A 20,110-nucleotide genomic window follows, 5' to 3' on the forward strand; every position below is an offset into this window, starting at 1 on the left:
TCCTGAAGAAAACCAGTGGGCTAACCATCGCCCTCGATTGGCTGAAACATGTCGACCGAGTTATTATACATCATCAGATAGTCACCATCTATTTAGACTATCAACACTATTTTAATTTTGACATAATGATGATCCTTTAATAAATTGGTTCTATTTTGGCATCATTAATAGTCAATTTTATTATTTTTCACGCTATCTTCACATCACTTTCAACACTGCAATTCACTAAGAATTTTGTCAGCACCACCGCATCTCATTTATTTTGTGGTTGTTTTACATCACTGGTGAATCCTTCCTTGGATGTCTCATGATAACACCCAGTAAGACTCCAGGTTGAGATACCAGTTTTTCTTTCTTAAAAATCGCAGATGATGATGCTCCGCCATTGGGTGGGCTGATGGGTTTTCTGTACACTGTGGTGACACGTTTTTTCCAACACAGCCTGTGCCATTTGTTCTGTTTCTGTCTTAACCACATGGTATTTGACCTCTTTTGTCCTAATGTTGTTAGTATATTGAGTTTGGGGGACAGGACACAAGTAGGTCGGTAATCTTACACCCCTTGGGCCCTCCTTGAAAGTTTGTTGTTTAGAGTAAATTAATTCTACTTACTTTATAGTTAGTTGTTAAATACTATTCATTTTTTAATTGAAAATAAGTTTTAATTGTGTCATTTTTTTTTTTACAATTTAATTTTAGCTGTGGTTTGTGGGGTTTATAGGGGTAAAGTCTGAGAAGTTAATTTATTTTTGTGACTTAATTGGTACTTAATTATGTTCATTATGGAAGTACTTTTTTAGATTTAGATGTAGGTTGTGAATTGTGTGGTGTTCTAGGGTAGGGAATAAAAAAAAGTAAATTTATGTAATGCATGCATTTTTAGGTTTTAAATGTCAGTAGATTTGACATGCTGAAACTTAACTCCTGGTGTCAGTCTTATCCCAATTTGTAATTACTAGATGTGGTAAAACTTCGAAAAATTTATAATTGTGACGCCTGTGAAAATACTTGTTTGTGCAGAGCCGACAATTTACTGGGGCAATTGTAATGAGCGCAGCAGTCTGTAAAAATATGGAAAATCAGATCATCAATAGGATGAACTGATGTCATTAGATTGTGCCTTTATTAAATCAGGTCATCACACCCTATGTTTGTTTATCAGTTTATCAATTGCAATACTTATGGACCAACCACAAGCCACTGCTGAGACTGAAGTTTTACAAATCCATTGAAACGGTTAGGAATATTTTAGGGATGAGAAATTTTTAAAGGAGCCGTCCAAAAGAAGCACATTTGACACCTAGAAAAAATGCAGTTTTGTAAAACAGACAGTCTGGTGCTCCAACACCCTTCTCTCTCCGAAATTGCAACACCCACAATGCAAGGCCATTCATTGGTGAAAAATAGCTGTCTACACTTCTAACCCCAAGAGATGACAAGACCTTCGCTAAAGTAAGTACCAACAGGGCATCACTCAGCAACCACATTTCCCACTTCTTCTCTTGATCATCTTTTAAAGCTGTCAAAAGACTGTAGAAACTCCAAACTAAAGGCTCATACATGTGCAATTTTCTGACAAATCTGTTACTCAAATTTCGAAATTGCCACTTTTTTTCACCATCACCACAACATCCTGGCCATAGAGAAATCTACCAGATAATCTCAAATTGCTCACTTTTCCCATTCCCAGACTCCCCACTACCACCCTCCTAGTCACAGTCTAACTTTCCTGACAGTCCCACCCTTGTCTCCAGTCTGTAGCATGCTTTGTTCATGAATATCCCTGCCTGCTAGTCACTCCCATATCATTATACCATATTCTTGGTGCCAGTGACGTCTGCTGCATGGTCTCGACTGTCTCCTGAAGTCCTCCTAGCAGTGGTTATCCCCACCTGCCAGTCTTGCACACCTTTCCAACCTGCTCTTTTCCGCTCTTCATCAGTGATGTCCACACAATATGTACCTCATCCTGGTTATAAGTGTCTCTACCAGATTCATCTGAGCAGAAGCCTCATGCCTATCAAAACGATTTTCAGATGTCTTTAACAGCTAAGACGAAGATAAATAGAATAACACTTCAATCAATTCATTCAAGATGTTTTTGATAAAATTCTGGAGATGCAGGGTAGGGAGTCTTTAACAGGAAAAGGTGATGGCTTTTCCTCCGTTAAGCTGTCCTCATCAATCCAATGTGCGGTGAACAGAAAAGTTGATGACAATACTTGTGACTAGGCTGAAGAAAGATGTTCCACATTGGTGATCTCGTCAATTAAGCCTTTTCAGTTCTTGAAGGCATGTTAAGAAAGGAGTTTATCCTACCTCTATGTTAACAAATTGGGACTGCAATGGAAGCAGAGAGATTGGAGTTTGAGTTTAAAAGTTCTTATATAGCGCTCTTACACCAGCGGTTTCATGGCGCTGTAACTGGCTGATCTCCACAAGGGACAAAGGGAGGAGGACAAATGACAGGGGACTAAATAAAGATTTGCTGAAAAAATAAGTTTTAAGTTTCTTTCGAAACTGGAGATATGGGGTTAGGGATCTGAGCTCTAAGGGTAATGAATTCCAGAGGGTTGGGGCAAGGGTCGCAAATTTAGAACCCCCCCACTTTTTCCAGCGAAACCGGGTGACTGTCAGCAGAAATTGGGAGGAGGATCGGAGCTCCCTGGCTGGCAAGGAGGGGATAATCTCTGAGGAAATGAAAGCAGGGGCCGTGCCCAATCGAGCCTGGTAGGTGATAGTCGCAAGCTTGAATTGGACACGCTCCCTAACCGGAAGCCAATGTAGGATTTTCAGGAGGAGGGTGACATGTGAGGATTTGGGAAGGTTAAAGACCAACCGAGCCACCTGGTTTTGAATAATCTCCAACCGCCTGAGGCTATAAGCAGGTATACCTGCATATAGGGCGTTGCCATAATCCAGGCGGGAGATGACCATCGCAAGGACGATCAGTTTCAAGGCCTCAAAGGTGAAAAATCGAGAGACCTTGCGGATGGTGCGAAGAGAAAGAAAGGAAGAAGAAAACACAGAACTAACCTGGGAGTGAAGGGTAAGATGGGAGTTGAGTTTAATACCTAGGGTTTTGACAGAGGTAGAAGGGACTGGGGGGGAGACCAAGGGAAGGGGGCCAAAAAAGTGAAGACCAGGGACTGGAGCAACCACCCGTCAACACCAACTCGGTCTTATCGGGGTTGAGTTTCAGGTGTTTGAAGTCCATCCAGTCCCTGATAAAAATCATAGTAGACTGGAAATTAGAAATAGAGGCAGGAGAAGAAGACAGATTGAAAACAAGTTGGAGGTCATCCACATAGTTATATACGGCGACCTCCATTTGTTCTAAAGAAAAATGAGGGGAGAAATGTAAAGGTTAAACAGAAGAGGTGAGAGGGAGGAACCTTGGGGGACCCCGCACTGAACCTTCCGGAAGTCCGCAGAAAAGTCACCCAGGCGAACTGCCTGGGTGCGGTCCCTCAGGAAGGAGGATAACCATACCAGGGCCGTACCCCCGATCCCGGCGACATGGGAAAGTAAGATGGTATGATCCACCGTGTCAAAGGCGGCGGAGAGATCGAGGAGGACCAGTGCCTGGGATTGATTGGTATCCCTCCCCTCCCTGAGGTTGTCCAGGACCGAAAGGACTACGGACTCCGTAGAGTGTGCGGGGCGAAAGCCAGCCTGACGGGAAGCCAATACACCATTCTCTTCCACAAAGGTGCTCAGAGACCTGGTGACATGGCGCTCGAGCACCTTGGCCAAAAATGGTAGGAGAGAAATGGGGCGATAGTTGGCTGAGATCGAAGGGTCCGCGCCAGTTTTTTTTAAAATAGGTAAAATAATGGCTGATTTCAAAGGGTTGGGGACAACCCCATGAGAAAGGGAGCTGTTGAGAAAGTGAAGGGGAGGATCAGGGCAAGAGGTGTAAATATGACGAAGTATGTGAGCAGGACAGATATCAAGGGGAGAGCCAGACTTTCCAAGGGGGATTAATGATGTGAAGGATTCCTTGGTCAGGAGGGGGAGAGTATTTAGTTGTCCTTGCGGAGGAGGGCACTGAGGGTCAACAAAAGACGGGGAAGGTGAAGGGATATTGGCTTTAATAGCAGCGATTTTATCAATAAAAAAACTATTCAGGGAGTGACAAAGGGCCTGGGAGGGAGAGGGCTTAAGGGAAGTGCGATCTGAAAAGGCTAGGTTCTGAACAATCGAGAAGATTTCCCTTGATTGGTTCTCGGCTGTGAGGATCTTGGAGGAAAAATAGGCCGTTTTGGCGGCCAAGATAGCATTCTTATATTGAGCTAGTAGAGTAGTAAAATCAGCTCTTAGGATGGGACAGTAGTTTCTCCTCCAGGCCCTCTCAGCACGGCGTACCGATAATTTGATGGTTTTAAGGTCATCGGTAAACCACAGATTGGCATCTTTCTCCCGCTTGGAGTTCAATCGCTTCAAGGGGGCAATGGACTCGCTGGCTGAGGAGAGCCATTGTTCAATTAAGTTGGCCTGAGCCAGGGTGGAAAGACCGTGTAAGGCAGGGTAGGAGGCACTTAAAAGGGCAGATAAGTTCGCCGGGTCAACTCTGCTCCACGAGCGGACCCAGACATTTTTAGGAAGAGGGACCCTAGCTGTAGAACTAATAGGCAGAACAAAAGAAATCAAGTGGTGGTCGGACCAAGTGCAAGGAGAAATAGAAAGGGAGTCGACAGGGCAGTTCAAGGACCAAATCTGGTCCAGGATATGCCCCTTGACGTGAGTTGGGGAAGATACATGGGGACAAAATTAAGAGATAAAAGTGTGTCTGAGAACTCTCTCGAGGATAAACACTCTGCTGGGTCAGAGGGCCAGAAATTGAAATCGCCCAGTAGTAACACAGAAGAGTTATTAACAGAGAGGGTGGCTAGCACCTCCTGGAAATCAGGGAGGAAGCGTAGAGGTGACTGGGGAGGACGATAAACGAGAACACAGGTGAGAGGGGGGGGATGTGGACGTGGTACGGATAGCAAGATACTCAGTGGTGGCAATATCAGGGAGAGAGAGAGCAGTTGAAATGGAAGATCAGAACGGGCAATGACAGCTACGCCACCCCCCATTCTGCCAGATGAACGATCTGCTCGAAGGGCGTAGTAAGGGGCGGGCAGAGTGGCTAGCAAAGTAGGTAGGGAGTCATCACAGAACCATGTCTCGGTTAAGAGGAGAAGATCCGGTGCGTGAAGATCTAACAGCACTGATAGTTCATGTGAATGAGCCACTGCCGATCTGGTATTCAAATAATAAGCCTTGAGGGTCTTAATTGGAGCTGTGTTGGCAACCTCTATGGTGGGAGGAGCCGGAGTGGGAGAGGCAAATGAACAGGAACAGTGAGAAGCAGAGGATAAATCAAGCTGGGATATCCGTGAGTGTGTAGAGGGAGATAGAGGCCACGGACCCTGTAGCATGTGAAGCTGGGAAGAGGTGTAAGAAATAATTTGGGCAGGGTGATGGGCCCCTAGCCCCGATCGGTCGCGGACGGGCGCAGACGGGATTAACTTCGTCGTGCCCGCTGCGCCCGCCCGCTGCGCCGTCGATAAGGGGAAGTGATTATATAGGGACACATGTGGGAGGAGTATTGATTGGGGCGTGGCAGGGGGTGGAGGAGCCAGAGGACTGCACGCCCAGCCCAGACCCGCCCAAGGTGTAATGGCCGCCCGTCCCACTCCCCACGCGAGGCAAGGAGGGGGCGATCAGCGGAGGCAGTCTGGCGGTCTGGGTCGTGGTAGCAGGCGAAGGGGCAGCCAAAGGATTGCTAGGCGCTGGATTCCTGAGCGCTGAAAGAAGTGCACTGGGCAGGTAGGCACAAGTCTTAAAAGTATCAGGAGGGAAGTAAAAGAACACCGTTGCTCCCGGCGAAGCCTCTGGAGATCTGCAATCAGTGCAGGTAGTCAGCTGTCAGCCCTTAAAGCCGTTTGCCAGGGGGGGAGGAGCCAGAGGACTGCACGCCCAGCCCAGACCCGGCCAAGGTGTAATGGCCGCCCGTCCCACTCCCCACGCGAGGCAAGGAGGGGGCGATCAGCGGAGGCAGTCTGGCGGTCTGGGTCGTGGTAGCAGGCGAAGGGGCAGCCAAAGGATTGCTAGGCGCTGGATTCCTGAGCGCTGAACGAAGTGATTAGTCACCAGAATGGGTTAATTCAGGAAAGTCAATCTTTTTGAAAACAACTCACAAAGCTGGCGATCCTACACGTTCATAAATTTTCCACAAATCACTAATATCTTTACCTGAATTAAACCATCCTTTCCAATATTGACAGTCAGTGGTAAGACCCTATGGGCTACGACTGTGAGGAAATCCTGCACTGTTGTAAAAGCTTCTAGACACTTGGACTTGGCATGCTTCAGCTACTGGAATTTCCTCTACATTCACCTTCCTAGGAAACTCAACAGGCAAAGATTATAAAACCAAGCAGAAAGCAAATTATTCTCTGCAAGCTTGAACAAACCAAATCAGCCATAAATATCCTCCACCTGCATGTGCCAGGATGTTGTTCGAAGTACTATGCCAGAGACCTGTGGGCTTGGTGCATCATAAGAGTCATCCGCCCCCTCCCTCATGCTCTCCCATGAAGGTATTTGGGGATCCCTGCGGAGTAATGTCTAGGGGATCACCCTGAGAATGAGGTCTAGAGGGTGAAGGTGGTGGAATGAAGGGTGGAGGTGGAAGAGGTGATGGTGGAGAAAAAGGTGGAAGAGGGTGCAAGGGACTAGTTGCCTTGTCTGTCTTTCTCCTTGTAACATGCACAGGCAAATATATAGCTTCTTCAAAGGAGAGTTGGCGTTTTGATGGAGGTCGCGCAGACACCACAGTCTTGGTTCAGATGGTTAAGATGTGGTCAGTCTGAGGCTGTATGTGTATCTGTTTCTGGCGTGCATCGAGCCGTTCCTGAATTTTATGGAGGATTGGTTCCACCAGAGTACCGGGTCAGATTTTGATGCTGGTCTTGAAATTTTCAGTGTCAATATGGTTTTTAGTTTTGGAGTCTTCAATGTAAAAGGCCTCTTACTCGGCCACAGAGGCCTTGTGGAGTTCCTCCTCCTCATTCTGTTGTCCAAAGATTTCAGGTGTCTCATTAACCTCTCTGCTGCATCTCCCTGCGACGTGCCCTTCGTTCCCGTAAGGTTTTTTTTCTCGTAACGCTCAGCAGGCCTCGCAGTCCTCTTCCCTGGGATTGGGAGACACAACTGGTCTGTGGGTACTTAGCATGGCATCTCGTGCAGAAACGGAATGGCGTCCATTCCATCAGCAGGGCATTCTAATGCGAAGCTGTAGAGCTAGAAAGATGGGCCCAGAAGGGCAAGGCCTTAAGGCTGCTGTTTGAGTGCATTAAACTGACGGGCGATAGTTTTCCAGATTTCGAAACGTAAAGATGGGAACACGTTCGATAACAATACTGACGAGGGTTAAGGTGAATTACGGACCGCAAGGCGTCCAAACCGGTCTTGAACAGGAGTGCAGTAATACGAATCCGAACCCAATGGCAGAAAGAAAATAATCTAACAATGGAGTTGATGCCCATGCACATTATCACCAACAGGAGGAGCCACTTTACCTCGTGACTCGAAAGACTTCTTTGAAGAAAAACAACTTGCACACATCCGGACCCAAGCAAGTGCATCTACAGCCACACATGCACATGCCTCGTAACAAATCATTATGAACACCGTACCTCAAGTCTTGAGGAGCTCCACAATCAATCTATGGCAAAGGTCACTGTTCCTTCCAGTTGGAAGAATGCAATGGTGGTTCCTTTGTTAAAGAGGATTACAGCTGATCCTAATGTGCTTTCCATGTTTAGCCCCATTTCCTTTCTGTCTTTTGCTGTGAAAGTCAGAGACTTTATTCAAATCTCAAATTTCAGAATGTACTGACAGAGCTCTGGACTCCACACACAGTAGATTCTTACATGGCCATGGCAGTGAAGGATGGCCTTGTATCTGCCCTGGGCTATCTTCAGATGAGCATGGCAATGATGCTCTGATTTTTCTGGGCTTCTCTGCAGCATTCAATACTATACGGTCTTGTACTCAATTCTACTGAATTCTCCAAGGGTCCCTGAAGTGAATGACAAGGGGTTGGATTGGTTGTACTCTTTTCTTAGTGACCAACCGCAAGCTTTATCCCCCGCCCCCTTTAGGTTATCTTTAAAATGTAACACTGAGGTCTGAAAGGCTGCGCTCCAAGAAATATTTTATTTAACATAAATTTTGCATGTCTAGCTGCACTCATTTGTTATTTTGGTCTTAATTTTTCATCTGCATGAACTGGGAATTGCTCTTATAGTTACAATTCAATAAGAATAGCCTTTCCATTATTTCTAAATGGATGCACGGCAACTCCTTACAGCTAAACTCTGACAAAACTAAGTTCTTCATCTATGGCAACCTCTCCAATCTCTGGTTTGTAGATTTGTATCTTTGCTCCAGCTGATTCCTTTGTTCCGCTATGCTTTGACACCTTCTGGGTTTAGTGTGCTCTATACATTTTATCCTATCCTGGTGGTGCACAAAGAAGAGGGCTCCTCCATCATCATTGGAAACTCTGCATAGCCTTGGTGTAAACTATAGCCTTTTACTTTCCATTAACGTGTACCAACAAGATGACTGCTATATGTTTTTTTGCCTTCCAGAGGTCTTAAAGACAATTGTTCAGCCCCTCACCATATTAAAAAACTGTTGCCCAGGGTACTAGCTTCTTCATCCAGGACAACTGTAACTTCTTTATCTAAGATTTCCAAAGTTCTTAAGCTCACTGCAAAAATGTGTATGTTACTGCCTCTTTGATGGTAAAATGTATTAGCATATTTTGCCATATTTGGTGCGCTCCAAAGGCCCACCTATAGTCAAATATGCCCTCTAAGTGTTTATTGTGCTGCCATTTCCAATATCAAATTCATAGCAGGACCATTTTCATTTGGAGCAGATCTACCAGACATATGCCTGGTCACTTCCTTCACTCTCCCTTTCCTTTTTTTCTACAATCATCTGAAAACCACCTTCATGCTGGCAAGAGTCTTAAAATCTGAATCAGTAGACTTAAGTTTTGTATCAGAAGTCTTAAAATCTGGATCTGCAGTCTAAATATCTGGATCTGCAGTCTAAATATCTGGTTCTTTACTGTTAGGAAAAATGTTTCCTTGCCCACTTTCAATAGCACGAATTAGCACTAGGACACCCTGCTCTGGTGCAACAGTCCATGTATTACTAACTCATAATTCATAATCATTAGCAACAATCTTAGCTCTCCCAGACCTTCCATGACTCTACACGAGTCCTGGCCTACAGCAAGACTCATTCAAGTGAACCTGCAATGTAGAAGGTCACCTATCTGCATTACATACCACCACCACTGCTCAAGGCTTGTGCAGAGGAGGAGGGTTGGTTTACAGTCAGTAGTCAAACGAAGAGCGAGAGGGACAGAGAATGAAAGGGAGTGAGAGCGCATGCTTAAAGTGCAAATGTATCTGTAAAGCACAGGGGTGTGGGATACAATAGACAGGAGCAAGGAGAACGAAGACCACGATTAGAAGCACTATCATACACATTTTCCTGGATGGCACTAATAGGCAAATGTCCTTCCTGGAACACTAAGATGGCAGGTCCTGAAGACATGCTCAATTGGCAGACCCTGCCCGTGTGTCTCATGGGGACAAAACTAAAGCAGAGTGCATGAAACCTGATGCTTTGGTGTAAGACATGACAGGGCAGGAGGAGCGAGGGGATTAGGGGGGGGGGGGGGGAGTGGGGACACGGGGCGGAGGGCTGCATTTGTGTGTGCTCCCATCTCAAGCATCTAACTGAAAGCAAGTTCCAGCGGTGAATCGGGACCTGCAGAGCACATGCACAGTAATATTGCATATAAGAAAAAAGTCTTCCACATTTGATTTATCAGACCTTTCAATGTAATTAGCAATACTTTTTTTGCCTGTTTGCTGCCATTAAAACATGTTTAGAATACGTGTAACAATATTGAGAATAAAAAATACATGAAAGACGTTTGATAAATGCTTACCAGTAATGATATGAAACATTTGCTTCTCTTTCTCAAAGATGACATCATTAGGGATAAACGCTACCTCATCTTGCACTTCAATGCAAGGGTGCCTCGAGGCTTTCAGCGTAATTCTTCCCTGGCCCTTCTCCAGAATGGCGGGGCGGACGTACGGCACTGGTGCTCCATTGGACACATGGGCAAAGCTCACAATGGCATCGAGTTGAGCAATCACATCATTCATCGTCTGCATTGGGTCCACATAACCTTTTCAGAAAAAAAGTAAAAATATTTTTTATCTCGAAGAGCTCAGGATCCATTTACTGCAACTGTTTGCTCGGTTCATTCAATTGAAAGCAAAAACAACGGGGGCGATTAAAATGTAGGTGACTGATTCTCCATGCAAAGAAAGTAAAAATGTGCGAACCAGGACTGATGAGCAAGCTAGGGGAAAGCACCAGGATTTAATTAAAACAAATATATTATGATATATATTTGCACCCGGCTAAGTTACTAACCTGTAAATGTTGCGGCTCAGCATGGAGTCTCTAGATTAGCATGCCTTCAATGAACTACTGAGGTGACCTTTCAACAGTGACGACGTTTCTTGCGGCACGAGTTTCTTCATCTCCATAAAATTGCAGTTTCCCTTTGTGTTCATTTTCAGAGATCTAAGAAGAGCACCTGTAAGCAGGAGGATTTTCTTCCTGGTGTTGCAGTCAAAACACTTTCCGATTGATTATCTTGTTCCATTTCTGTCAATGCTGTAAATAGTTCTCTGGTCCCTGGCACAGCTCCTTGACCATAGGCGTAGGTTTGCTTCACTTGAAAAAAATCTGTAGTTACACCGCTGATGTAGCATGCTTCATTGAGCCCCACTTCTCAATCACTTTAAAACAGGACTGCATGAACTGGCAAAGGGGATGGAAATGCAGTGTCCATTCTGGCTCAAACCTACCTTGAAGCATATAAAGTTCAGGACCTCCAGGAGTCAGGTTTCTGGTCCTGTCACTGTACTGAATGCATGGGATGAGCAGCCTCAGTCGCAGAAAAGGGTGGTTTGTCCTTTCATGTACTTGACTCATCGGACAGCATTGATCATGCACTGCTCTTACGCATCTGGGTTCGGTGTTGGGAGATTCAGAAGTTACTTTATAATGGTTTACTTAGGAAGAGTACAGTCCGTAAGATCAAGAACATATCTGTCATCGCTGCTAATACTGAACATTGGGTCCCTCAAGGAGCTGGAGTTCACCACTAATATTTCATCTTTTATTACACCACTCCTTCCCCAGCCACATTCTGAAGCGCTACAATTCCATTCGCAGTCAATCTGATAATCTTAATAAAATTATGTATGGCCTTACCAAGAACAAGGACAGACCTGGGGCCATAGGCAGCACTTTAATGCGAGAAAGAAATGTGTTTGTTTCCTAAACAAACATAGTCCACATCTGCACTCTACTCTTGTGTACCCCCACCTTTATGTGTCACTAAAACGTTTTCTGTTTCAGTCAAAAATCTTTGATTTAATTTTAATGCTGACAAGTGTCTGCTGCTAGTTCTTCACACTATTATGGTTGCATTCAGAATCCATACCTTTGCGTAAAAATATCTTCAGGGTTGAGTATCTGAAGATAGTGCATTAAAGAGTCCTTGACCAGCATGCTTCTGATGATGTTCACGGATGACTTCCTCAACAAAGTGGACAAATGTTATGTTATGTTATGTTAGGGAGCATTTATATAGCGCCTATCACCGCCGGTCTGTTTGGTGCTTTCCTGTGGCAGGGTAAGAAAGCCAGGATATCACTGAAAAAGCTACAGCTGGCGAAGGAAAAAGGCGGCCTGGGCTTGCCCTCTTTAAGGAATTACCAGACAGCATTCCTGTGCAAACAGGGGGCACAGTGGCTGATGGATACCCCGTCTTATGTCCCCCTATGGATAAATATTGAAAAATCTATCATCGAAAACTTGCCATTGCCGACCCTACTTACCATGGACCTCTCTCATTTAACACACTCCAAATACATAATGCTGAACACTAGGCGCACTCTTTTAAGGCTGGACCAGGCTCACAATTCCACTTTGAAAATTAGGAAATCCACGACGATGGCGCTTTGGCGGAACCCTTATTTTAAAGTGGAAGGCAAAACCCTCTACTGGGAATCTTGGTCCAAGAAGGGCATTAATATGGCGAAAGATCTTTATGATGGGACACAACCCCTACCATTCTCCACACTTCAAACTACACATAATCTAACACCTATGTACTTTTACGATTTTCTGAAACTTAAGGCCATTATCTCAGCGCGCTGTCTTACTCCCCACACACCCCGGCTCAAGACTCACATGCCGCGCCTCCTAGCGGCCGGCTACTTTGTATCTAAAGTGTACAAGCAGCTCCTTCCTCTGCCTAGGAAATCACACAGACAGGTGGAAATTAAATAGGAGCAGAACCCAAGCCCACGGGCATTGAGCTTGACTGGGATATAATCCACAGAAATGCCATCTGTAATAAGGTTTCCCCAATCCTTTCTCAAACCAAATACATGTTACTTAATAGGACATTCTGGACCCCGGAAAGACTATTTAAATGCAATTTACGAGATAGCCCAACTTGCTGGAACTGTCAGTCTGGTACTGGCGATCTAGCACATATGCTTTTTCACTGCCCCTCCTCACAAACCTATTGAGAGAAAATCTTTGATTGTATACAGCATGTTTTCAAACTAAAACTAGTGAGGGAATTCGTATACATCATACTGGGTGCCCTAGATCCACAAACACCAAATGCACAAGATCGCCATCTCCTAGACTTGATGCTCACGTTGGCATGTAAGGTGGTTTTGTGTAAATGGAAAAATGCATTGGAAGTTTGCTTTCAATTGTGGCAGAAATGGCTATCCTTTCTGAGAGGGGCTGATAATCCAGCGCTGCACTCCTCCCTTTGGCGATCATCCAACAAGAGACTCTGGAAATCGCATGATGCGTCCTCACTTCACTTTGATCCTCCATGATCAATAACTTGATGCTGTAACCTTGCAAGATTCTCTTATGTGTCATACATTGTCCCATTGTAAGAATGTAACCTAGTGTATGTTCCACTTACTATTTAATCTCACCTGCATGATATGACCCCCTGGGTCCTGACCTAGCTGATGACAGCATATAGTCGCATGTAACTGTACGTTTATTCATTTATTTATCTATTAATTTTGCTTATATTATTGTTTACTTGTTTACATGTAGTCTTATTCCAGATCCCAGTAGACAATTGCATTTTAGAGTTATTTCAGCAAAGTATGATGGGCGAACAGTGTATTGATCCAATCCTTGTATAAGTTGCCTTAATGGATTTCCTTTGTTTCTTTCTTCAATAAAAATGATTTGAACTTAAAAAAAGATTCCTTGGCATCGCCCTAATTGTCTGCTTTGCTACAAGAGTGTCCCATGTCCCAGAACCTCATTGTAACGACAAAAATCGAGATGGCCTAGATTTTCTATGGTAGGTTTGAAGACATTACTATCTCTTCTCGGAATATCCTAACCTCGGTTGATAAAAAACATGCAATCTCTAAGCTGTAGTACTACAACGTTGACAAATAGAATACAAGGACAATTAGTGTGAAAAGGCTTTGCTACTTGTGGGGACGAACTCACTCTGGACAGTGTAAAACAAATAAAGCCAGCAATTAGGAAGGCATAAAAAGTGAGTAACAAACCATAAAGATAATCGAAATTAACTAGCGGAATGCCTTCTCAAGGAAGCTTTTTGAACTCCCCCAAGACTTCTTGATGGTTAGGAGCCACAAGGAACAGCTGTGAAGCGGCTCAAATAGAGCATACATCAGAAATAGAACGGCCAAGTTAATGTCCCACTGTGGTATTGCGGGGAACGGGATTGTGATATCAATTTATGATTATGATAAATTTAATAAAGAATCCCATTCATCTGTTTTTGGATCGTTGCTATCTGTCATTGAGGAAAGGACCACCCCCGCATTGGTTAGACAAACCCCATTAACTGACGCCACTCTGAAGAACCACTTACAACTGATGAAGTTTCAAAAGTTTATATAAAGATTAGTTTGAATACGATACAATCCATTCAGGATATAATCTCAAAAGAATACAAAATACAAAATCAAGTAATATCTCAGCTGCTTAAGCTTCGATGTGAAGTGGTTCCTTCTGCGTCATCTGCAGTAAGATAAAACAATAATCAAGTTAAAACTGTCCCTACTCTATGCTATGTGACAATCCTACTTCGCAAGTTTCTTCCCTAAAAAGGTGTCAGCAGTTTGACTTCCAAAGAAGTTCAAACTCTCTTTAGCCTCTAAAGGAAATCTTAAGTTTCAGAAGCAGTACCCTATCTGCCTACCCATCCGCTCTTTAAGGGTCCTCGGCCTACTGCTCCCTTGCGCTCTGATGTCTCAGCGCATCTGCTCAAGGCATCTACCCTTGCCTTTGCTCTCGCCTTAGCCTAATGCTAATTACTCTGCTCTCCTCCCCGGGGTGCTGTCCCTAAAATACACAACCACAGTGTGGGTGGAACGCCCCTTGACGCCCACCACGGACTTTCCCCGATGATGTCAACTTCCTGCTTCTTCCATTGGTCCACTCCTTGCGTCGTTCGTTAAGTTGACCCTTCTCCTTTGGATGTCATCTTCATCATTTCATCGTCGACATTTATTGATTCTTTCAGATCATGTAACATATGAATTTTAGACAAGGCCTTAACTTTATGTCTCTTAACTTGACCCTGCTAGGTCCTGTGAATGGTCTTATCAAAACATAGTCCACCTCAAAAGTGTCTCTCCTCACGTTCGAGCAATAAGCTCCGTCCGGCATTGTCACCTTAAATCTAACAAGTGCTAGACTTCTCGGCTCTCACGTCCACATCAAGCTATTTACGACCTTCACAAGACCACTAAATTACATTCATGTGACTATGCTCCTTCGAACTCTTGACCAGTTAGGTTATAAACACAAATGACCTAAACTCTTCCAGCATTTCTACAAAAAGCCCTCTACACAGTATAACCTTTGGCATACATTTATATATTCGTACTTTAGCAAAAGCCTTAGTTATACTTAAACATTCTACATCAAATATATACTACATAGAATACGACTGTATAGAATATAACCTATGCATTTTCCTTGGTTACATCTTTACGTGAGTTCTCTTATACATTTATCCACGTTTCTCCACGTTTACGCCTTTCCACGTTATTTTCTCGTCGCTTCTCCCAATGTAAAGTTACACATTTAAAGTTACACACGTACACGAAGTCTGCTGTGCACGTTCCTACATTTCCTAAGCATTTCTACACATTTCTATACATTTACCCTTCATGTATACGGGTCTTCTAAATCTAATGCAGTTTAACGTATGAATACATTTACATTTCCTATACCATGTTATCACATTCATTGGCCTTTATGTTATAGTCGCCAACTTTACATTACGATATGCGTTTCATTCCTATGGTTATAACATATACGTCTAGATATGGCTACTATATACTTTCTATTCAAATTGCGCTCTCTCAGTTCCCCCCTTTGATGACTTTTAGGAGTCATCACTAAAAACAATTTGAATATATCTTTTATACCGAACTAGTTACATCAGTTCCTCTTTTTATCGACTCAAGTGTTCTCAGACTTTTATACTGTTGATCTTGTAGAACAGCTAGTCTCCTTTCTTGGTCTCTCATCGATCTTTGTAACTGGTTCGACCTATACCATTTATACAATTTTACTAATCCTAATAATGTAATTATACAAATTACTACTATTAATACAGGCTTCAAAATGTACCAAACTATACCTTTGCCTATATTAGCAAACCAACTTCCAACCTTTCCCACTCCATTTCCTACTTTTTCCCAAACATTTACTTTTGATAAATCTTCAATTTCTTGATGAATCTGTGTGATGTTCTGTATGACTTTCTCAAGTGGTTTTGAATTATCAGGAATATAAGTACAACATTCCTGAACTTTCAAAGCCTTACAAACTCCGCCTTCTTTTGCTAATATTACATCTAAAGCAAGTCTGTTCTGTAAAACCATTGCTCTAATCGACTGCATCTCACCCTCTACTAACATTAATGATCTTGCAGTGCTGGCAGACAATCTATCCACGACTGTCGCTAACCTTCTAATCTTAACATCGTTAAGAATCAAACCTAACAATGGAAACATCGCTCCAAATACATCTCCTACTACTTCTGCATCTCCTACTTCCCTTTTCGTTCTCCTCGAAGCCTTTCCTTCTATGATTGCTAAATCCTTTGCATGATATATTTTGGGGAAGACAATTGCCAAGTAACACGAACCATACCAATTGTCTGGAAGTTTTACATAGGCATTTCTCCCACATACAAAATACACATTCGGAATAGCTTGCATCCCTTTCATAAAATCCTTCGTGTAGTACTCCAGTCTGAAAGAGTGCTCACAACTAACTTCACCTACAAATTCACTCTCATAATACGTTTTGCTTCGAGTTAAACATAACTTTCCTTTCTGCGTTCTATCCAATGCTATTGGACCATTGCTACCTTTCTTTTTGTGTGCCTTCTCTTCTTCTGTCCAGTCTATTTTCCATTGCCCTGACATTTTTAGAATCTTCTGCCGTCTGCATCGATCATCTACTTGTGCTATAAACCTTTTCTCTACTTCTGATACTTTGCAAGTCAGATTATTTCTACGTGCATATGATGTATCTAATGTGTCCCAAGGAAGAAAGAATTTAGCCAGTCTATCTTCCTTTTTGTAGTAGTCCCACTTATTCATTTGCTTATAATTCGGAACTTCAGGCAGTACCGAATCATAATTTGAAAAGTAGTACTCAAACCCTTCTCTACCATAAAAAATACTAAGCAGTAAACTACATGTGATCCCATAAGTCAATGGGAGATGGTGATACCTAATGCCTTCATCTACAGAAGCCGGCAATTGCATACAAACGTAGCAATCTTTGGCCTCCATGGCATCGATATATTCATACAATAATTTGGCATATGCATTTGACCTAAAGTTTCCCTGTGACTCGTCTATGTGTAATCTACGAGCTTCATCTGCAAGTAACGCCTTTTCACGTGTAACAGTGCTCTCCTCCTTCTTTCCCACAAGAGCAGGTTGCAAAGTCGTTACAATTTTTACATTTGCTATTCTTTTATCATTTTCATGTCCTGTCATGTAAGATATCGTTACTACTATGATTATAAGAAATATCACTATTGCTATAAGTGTACCTACTATACATCTAGCTTTTCTGTTTGGGTGGCCGTTCTCCATGTTATCAAAACAGCGTACCTCGTTCTCTAGCGAAAGTTCTCTTTCCAGTCTTTGGTTGCTTGTTTGCTTTCACAGTCTTTTAAAGTGCTTGTTATCAACAGGTATCTTTTCACCACAATGTCTTTTTCTCTTCTTAGCAGCAGACAACCCTAGCCCTTCTCCGTCCTCTAAATGTAATCCCTAATTTTATTCTTCTTTCCGCTCGGCGCTAGGTTATCTTCTTCTTTATAACATAAGTACAAAAAGTCTTTTATGCATCAACAATTATTGTCGGACCTGCAGCTTTCACAACAATAATTAACAGTTCAAAACGAATAACTTTTTCTTCTTCTTCTGTCATTTGCTGACCAACTGTTGGAAATTGTAGTCTTTTTAACACTAAATCTTGAATTTTACTCAAACGTGGGGGTCGGGGAAGTGTGAAAGTCAGTAACCCCTCAGTCTCAAGCCCAGGCGCCAACATCCATATCTCCACTGTCACGACTGGATCGAGAGTGGTTACTTTCACACTCTTCACTCTCCCAGATTTCTGTCCCCAATACATCTGCTAGATAAGTCCACTCTGGGGTGGCGTACCTTCTGCAGGGCACACGTACCCTTCTTGATCTTCGTGGACTCTCAGTTCCTGAATCTGTTGTTTCTTCCTCCTGATCCGATTCTTCAGCGATCGGGGCAAGAGTTCTTTCCTTTTTCCTTTCCGAACTTGGCCTTTTCCTTCTCTCCGGCCAACTGGCTTCTTCACTCTTTGTCTTTCCGCTCCTTGTTCCAGGAACTGTCTTTTGGTCACTCTCAGCTTGTCCGATATCTGTGTCGAATTCCCAATTACTTTCTTCTCCTGAGGCAACTTCAGTCCCACTCGTGTCCTGACCTTCGTCGCCCTGTTCCAACACAGTTTCAGCTTCTTCGATCACCTCCACAGCTTGGCTTTCCCCCTCTATGGCTTCTCCGCTTCCCGCCGGATTCTCATCCGAGAGAGGAGCTGTGTCTTCTGGAGGTGTTGGCACTTTTCGGGTGTGTGAGGCATGTATCCAGTTTGGCAGACCTCCACACTTCACTGCAGTATTCGTTACAAGTATGACTTGAAACGGCCCTCGCCAACGCACGTCTAAGCAGTTCTTCCTGACATGCTTCTTCACCAGGACCCAGTCTCCTGGACTCAGGTCATGGCACAAGTCTTGTATTGATGGAACCTCTGCAGCCTGGACCTGGAGGGACACAGAATTAACGGCATCAGATAGTCCCTTGCAGTAGTCCAAGATCAAATCGTCTGTGATGTTCACTAGCGCTGCAGTCGGAACCGATGGCAATCTCATAGCTCTCCCCATTAGCACTTCATGTGGAGAGAGGCCTGTTCTTCTATCAGGTGTGCTACGTATACTCATGAGAACTATTGGAAGTGCGTCTGGCCAACTCAGGGATGTCGATGAACAAACTTTAGCCAGTCTGGACTTGATAGTACTGTTAATTTGCTCTACGATCCCTGAAGCTTCCGGTCGATAGCTGCAGTGTAACTTCTGATCGATATTTAAAGCTGAACACAGCATCTTCACCACTTCGCTATTGAAATGAGTTCCTCTGTCCGATTCCAAAGAGGATGGCACCCCAAACCTCGGTATCAACTCTCTAAGTAACAATTTTGCTACTGTAAGTGTATCGCACCTACGTGTAGGGTAAGCCTCAACCCATCTAGAAAATATACAAACAATCACTAGCACGTATCTGAGTCTGTTGCATGGAGGCATTTCTATGAAGTCAATCTGCATCCTATTGAAAGGCCCCCCAGACCTTCCTATGTGACTCAAGGTAACTGGTGTTCTCTTACCCACATTTAGTTGCTGACAGATTGTACATCGCTGACACACTGCTTCTGCCGCTACTCTAAATTTAGGGTTAAACCACGTTTGTCTGAATACTCTCACCATAGCATCTCTTCCTATGTGTGCTGATCCATGCAATTTCCTTGCCATTGGGCTAACAAACTCATTTGGTAATACTGCCCTTCCGTCGGCAGACACCCAGAAATTCATTTCACCTTTTCCGCACCCAGCTGTTTCCCAGCCCTTTTTCTCATCATCTGGTGCATTTTCCTGTACTGCTCTCAATTCATCCCACGTATCTACAGTGTCTAACAACATGGTCAATTCAGTCATTTCCTGGATTCCCCCCACTTTTGTATCAGTGTGAGAATATCCCTGCTCTGCGCAATAACGCGCTACCTCATCTGCATATTTATTTCCTAGTGATACAAAATCCGTGTTTTTGGTATGAGCTACACATTTGACCACAGCTATGGCCATTGGTTTTTGCAAAGCCTCTAACAGTAGTTTCACGAATTCTCCATTCCTAATAGGAGAACCCGAGGAGGTCATGTAACCTCTTTGAGACCACAACTGCCCGTAATCATGAACTACGCCGAATCCATACTGACTATCGGTGTATATAGTGACTCGAAGTCTATCGCCTGCTAAGCAAGCACGAGTCAAAGCCACAATTTCAGCTACCTGTGCGGAGTGTACTCCTTCCAGGCAAGCGGCTTCTATAACTCTGGTAATCGTGCATACTGCATAAGCTGCTCTCAGCTGACCGACATCGTTTCTTACGCATGAACCATCAACGAAGAAAATTTCGTCTGGGTCTGTCAATGGCTCATCTACGATATCAGGTCTCGGTTTGGTACATAGTTCAGTCACATCGAGGCAGTCATGTTCTGTACAATTTTCGTCGTCCACTTCATTCGGAAGTGGCATCAAGGTTGCAGGATTCAAGACAGAGCATCTCTTTAGGGTCACA

At 43.7% G+C, this 20,110-nt stretch overlaps 1 protein-coding gene across 1 annotated transcript in view; it reads right to left on the reverse strand.

Annotated features, from left to right (window-relative positions):
- Positions 1–20,110, reverse strand: part of MSH2 (mutS homolog 2) — a 755,480-nt gene that overhangs the window by 199,621 nt on the left and 535,749 nt on the right. Inside the window, exon 12 of the mRNA XM_086927770.1 lies at positions 10,033–10,278. Within this exon, the coding sequence (XP_086783896.1) occupies positions 10,033–10,278 (246 nt within the window). The remainder of the gene's footprint in view (positions 1–10,032; positions 10,279–20,110) is intronic.

Source organism: Lissotriton vulgaris, chromosome 6 (genome assembly GCF_964263255.1).
Source record: "Lissotriton vulgaris chromosome 6, aLisVul1.2, whole genome shotgun sequence".
In the NCBI taxonomy this organism is placed as follows: domain Eukaryota; kingdom Metazoa; phylum Chordata; class Amphibia; order Caudata; family Salamandridae; genus Lissotriton; species Lissotriton vulgaris.